Consider the following 5,360-nt stretch of genomic DNA (forward strand, 5'->3'; position numbering starts at 1 on the left):
TCTTCACCATATTGTTTTTATTTTTAAAATCATTGAAGTACAGGATAAATGTTCAACTTATATTTCTTAATTAACAAATACATCACTTGCACCCTTTAAAATTCTGAAACAAAGAGAGATTAAAACTTAATAATGAAGGGGGAAATGCAAGTATGAATGAGTTAGAGGGAACTATTATTCCTCTACAAATAACTGATAAACAGCTGTAGTTCAACTTCTTCCCAATGAAGACCTCAACACTCATGTTTGTGTCCTCATTTCCAAGACATAAAAACCCAAGCAACTTTAGCCTGGCTGTTCCAGATGTTATCCGGGTACCTGCTACTAGTAACTAGAATCAAAGGAAAATCTTTGGTCTCCCTTAAGAATAAAGTAAGAAGAGACCAGAAACCAAAATGACAAGATCTTGCCACATGCTTCTGCCCTTTTCAAACCCAGATAATTGCCCCAAACAGAATCCCCAGTGCTTAATTGAAATTTATTTAATGAATATGTAATTGGTTGGTTGACAGTCAGTTATCCCATGACAGCTACACAGGAACTATAGAAAAGTTCAACTTCAAAATTAGACCATGTTGCCTTTTCTGGAATTATTATCACTCTGGTTTTTTTTTTTTCTCTCTTTAAAATCATGTAATTTCTGCAAATGACCTAGAAAATAACCTCTCTGTTACATGCCTTATGTGTACTTAAGAAATCATTTCTGTAATTAATTTAATTTTCTTTGTCATTTAATCATTTGCATTTTATTGCAATGATGGATTCTTCTCTTCATCCTTTATGTATCATGTATGTGCCCACACTAGGATTCATCATGCAGATTAATATATCTCCTACTTAAGTGAACAGTTTTTCTTTAAAGTCTTCCTCAGTGCAATTTGAACATCCTTGTTCCTCAAACTGTAGATGAAGGGATTCATCATGGGAACCACCACAGTGTAAAACACTGTAGATATCTTATCTTTATCCACGGACCCAACAGGAGAAGACTTAAAGTATATGAATGATGATGATCCAAAAAACAGAGAAACAGCAATCATGTGAGAGCTGCAGGTGCTGAGGGCCTTGGACCTACCCTTTGTAGAATGGATGTGGAGGATATTGGAGAGGATCAAGGTATAAGAAATAAAGACGGTGAGACTGGGAACTATTATACTGACACCCACAACAATGAAAACTACTAGTTCATTGATGGAGGTGCTTGTGCACGAGAGCTTCAGGAGAGGGGGTATGTCACACATGTAATGATTGATGATGTTACCATCACAGAAGGTGAGCCTCAGCATACACACTGTGTGGGCTATGGCACCCACAAACCCCACTGTGTACCCACCCACCATCAGCACAAAGCAGACCTGATGGGACATGATGACCTTATAAAGCAGGGGCTTACAGATGGCGGCATATCTGTCATAGGCCATTGCTGTCAAAATACAACATTCATCAATAACAAAGAAGGCAAAGAAAAAGAGCTGAGTCATGCACTCAGCATGAGAGATGATGTTCTGCTTCACAAAACTCACCAGCATTTTGGGGGTTATGACAGAGGAGTAGCAGAGATCTGTGAAGGAAAGGTTGAAGAGAAAGTAGTACATGGGGGTGTGCAGGTGAGGATTCAAAACAATCAGAACAATCAAGCCCAGGTTCCCCACCATGGAGACCACATAGATTCCCAGGAAGAGGAAGAAGAGAGGCAGCTGGAGCTCTGGCAGCTGAGTCAAGCCCAACAGGATAAACTCCTTCACAGAAGAATTGTTTTCTGAGACCATTCCTGGGGTCATAGCTGTGAGAATGGGAAAAGTATGAGCATTGAGATAATATCCCAACTTTCACAAGCAAACCCATGTGGTATAACTGAGAGCCAGAATGGGGAGATGAATGCTAGTCCTATATTTCTGGCCCTTGTGTTTGTCTACATCTTTTATCATTGAGAGGATGTACAAGTGTGAGTATGAAAACACAGAAGACATTTTACTCAGCATGCGAATGCCCACTCTCTTGCTCTGCAGAATCACTCTGCTCCACTTTTTCTGCTCCATTTCTGCCTTAACAGACCACCTCCCTCCTCAGCTCAGTGGAGGTCTCAGAGGACAGGAGACAAAGCCCGTGAAAGGCCCCCTGGCTCCTCTAGCTGAGGTTTCTAATCGCAGAATATCTTACGTACAGTTGAACACTCACCTTTTTAGATCCCCACCAGCAAAGAAAAAGTTAACTCCTCTGCCCTATTTTCATGCAAGGCAAATCACTTGGACTACTTTTAGGGAACAACCATGCAGGGGGACAAACACACCTGTTCAATGCGTCTCTTTTCTCCTCAGCCTTCACGCCTCCAAGCACTAAGGAACTGAGCTGTAGATAGTGATTTCTAGGGTGGCTTTGCCCAGAATGTCTTCTCCAACCCTAAATTAGTTAGTAGCACCTACTAACATCAAAAGAGCCACTTGGTAATATGACCCAAGGGCCTCAATGAGTTGGATAATCCTTGGGACCTGATTAAAACTTGGAAGGCCTATGCTTCCCCAGGGTTTTCTCTAAACATTAGGCTTTGTTTTTTGTTTTTTTTTTTTTTTTTGGTTTTTCGAGACAGGGTTTCTCTGTATAGCCCGGGCTGTCCTGGAACTCACTTTGTAGACCAGGCTGGCCTCGAACTCAGAAATCCGCCTGCCTCTGCCTCCCGAGTGCTGGGATTAAAGGCGTGCGCCACCACGCCCGGCTAACATTAGGCTTTGAAGTTAAGCAAAATTCAGTACCCTGCATGTACAGCTTAGTTAGTAATGGCAATTACTAATGTAATGTAATGGCAATTAGAATGGCATAATGTTATGTGTATTTGGTATATCACAAGTCATAAAAATCAAGATGACTTTATCTTCAGTATCCTCTCTTATAAAAATCTTTGCAGTAATATAAAATATTTTAAGTTTATTGGCATTGTATCTGTTTATTCCTGAGTCCTTTTTTCATTTACCAAAGCCCAATATGTTCTAATGTAGGGGAATTAATGAAAATTTAAGATTTATAGTATTATATATTATCATAAAATGAACAAAAAAGAAAAAGGTGTTTAACAGGGTGGATTTTCTGTTTTCCAAAAAAAAAAATATCTATCTTTTTTCAGATGCCAATATAATTACATTTATTCTTTCCCTTTGTCCCCTCCGAATGCTCCTGTACATACTTCCTCACTCTCCTTGAAATTCGTGCACCTTTTTACATTAATTTTATTGCATGAATAAAATATACATATACATATGAACTGCTCTATCTGTATAACATTATTTATATGTGTGTTTTCAATGCTGACTAATCTGCAATCAATGCCCTGAAAATTTGGCAAGTATATTTCAAATAAATGACATATAACTACATATAGACTATATATAAACAAATAAACTATGTAAATAAATAAATCATTTAGCTATGATTATTAACTGTATATTGTGGTTTTAAAAATAAATTAAAACATGAACTTTATGAAAATGACTACTACTAGGTATTTATTTAAAAACAATTCTGTTTTAAATGTTTATTCAAGTCACCGGACATTTCCATAACCACAATAGCACTTTATGTTTCATGTATGTGCAGGCTTTGCACAGCCAAACCTGTGACTATAAAAGGGCATAGAGATGGAAGATAAATCACAAGGATGCTCATTTGATAGTTTGAAGGAAACATGGGCAAAGTTCATAGGTGGAGCCTTTCTGGTATCTATGAACCAGTTAGCAAAATTGTGTCATCCTTGAGTTTCCCTCTCTGGTTTCTGTGAGCCTCAGCTTTCTTTCCTTCTTCTTAGCTGCTACAGGACAATGGCCCTGTGGATCTCCTCAGTTTTCTGGTTGGAATGAGATCAAAGAGGTCCTCCTGGGAATCACGTGAACAAGAATCTCAATTTGTTGTGATTTGCTCACATGGGGAGCACATAAACCAGGCACTGTGTGTGATACTGATGAAGTGAACCTCTCTCTTCCATGTATTCACTCTCACATGTTTTATTCCAAAATTCCCGAGAAATGATTCATATCTACACATTCCCTAGAATCAGTCATTCTAAGAGGGATGGGGATTTTCTCTCTGGTATCATTGTCTCTTTTATTCAAATTTAAAGCTGCCTAAACTATCAGTATGCTCGTGCTAGTATTTGGCATAATCTCTGACTTGTGTTTTAGATGTTAGTGTTTGTGGTATTGGTGTGGCACACAATATTTGTGCATGTGTCTTACTGAACTAAAGAACAAAGATACATTTGGGTGCCAAAGGGGGAAAGATAAGGAGACACTCCATAACACCAGTGAGCAGCCAGTAAATTATCTTGATTAATAAAATATTCAAATCCCAGAAAAGAATTGGGATGAGTGTATGCTTTACAGACTTCCATGCATTCTTTCGATTTGGGCAAAAATTGTGGAATACCTCATCAATATAGAGTAGCAATTCAGGTAACCAGGAGACATTACAATTTTCCTTAACTCTTCTAACACATTCAGGTGGATTAAAGTAGGAATAAAAAGATAAAAGAGAAAGAAACAATTCAATTTATAATATTCATATTGCATTTATATATGGTGGGGGACAGTGTGTGCTGCACTTCATACTTGAAGTTCAAAGGACAACTGTCAGGTGTTGTTTCTCTCATTTCCCCATGAGAGACTGAACTAAAGTCATCGGGCCTAGTAACAAGCACCTTTATCTGATGAATCAGCTTCTCAACACAGAACCCCCTTTTAAATAGATAGGAATATTAATCCCTTGTCACATTCATACTCCATTTTTATCCTGAGATAAAATCCTGTCTCATAAAGATATTCTTTCTCAGTTTGAATGTAGACATGATCAAATATCATATTGAGCAATCTGTTTGACCCATCTCCTGTTCCGTGTTGCTTACTGGTTTGTTGTTTTGCTTTGTTTTTGATTATGTGCACAAATCCCGGAAAAGAAGCAACTTAGCAGAGAATGGCTTATTTAAGTTTACAATTTTAGGGAATATAGTTCATCATGGTTGAGAAGTCATGGCAGCAGGAAGCAGAGAGTGATAAAGGCTTATGTTCAGTTTACTTTGTCCTTTTAATGTAGTCTAAACCTATAGCGCATGGAATAGTGATGTTCTCAGGTATGGTGGGGTTTCTAGCCTCAGTTAACCTAATCAATCACATCCCTCATAGACATGTGCCCTTGTTTGTCTCTTTGGTGATTCTAGATTCTCTCAATCTGAAAATTAGTATTAGTCATCAGTCTGCGTCTATGAGAGAAGTAGTGTGAACACTAAATTCAGTCTGGCTAATGTATTTATTTAGTAGATTCCACAGAAGTCCATAGTAGTTGAGAATCTTAACATTTGGGGTTTGGTAAGGAAAACA

General features: G+C 38.1%; 1 protein-coding gene across 1 annotated transcript; it reads right to left on the minus strand.

The window, feature by feature from the left end:
• Window positions 1–833: 833 nt before the first annotated feature.
• Window positions 834–1,781, minus strand: LOC110302054 (olfactory receptor 8B3-like). The gene has a single exon (XM_021172822.2). It carries the CDS (start codon window positions 1,779–1,781, stop codon window positions 834–836), a length of 948 nt encoding a protein of 315 aa, XP_021028481.1.
• Window positions 1,782–5,360: the final 3,579 nt, after the last annotated feature.

This window comes from Mus caroli, unplaced genomic scaffold, assembly GCF_978045245.1.
Source record: "Mus caroli unplaced genomic scaffold, Mus_caroli_1 scaffold_11, whole genome shotgun sequence".
In the NCBI taxonomy this organism is placed as follows: Eukaryota; Metazoa; Chordata; class Mammalia; order Rodentia; family Muridae; genus Mus; species Mus caroli.

Coding starts and splice junctions, on each gene's coding strand:
- LOC110302054 (XM_021172822.2), bottom strand. CDS start 1,781: ATGACCCCAGGAATGGTCTCAGAAAACAATTCTTCTGTGAAGGAGTTT.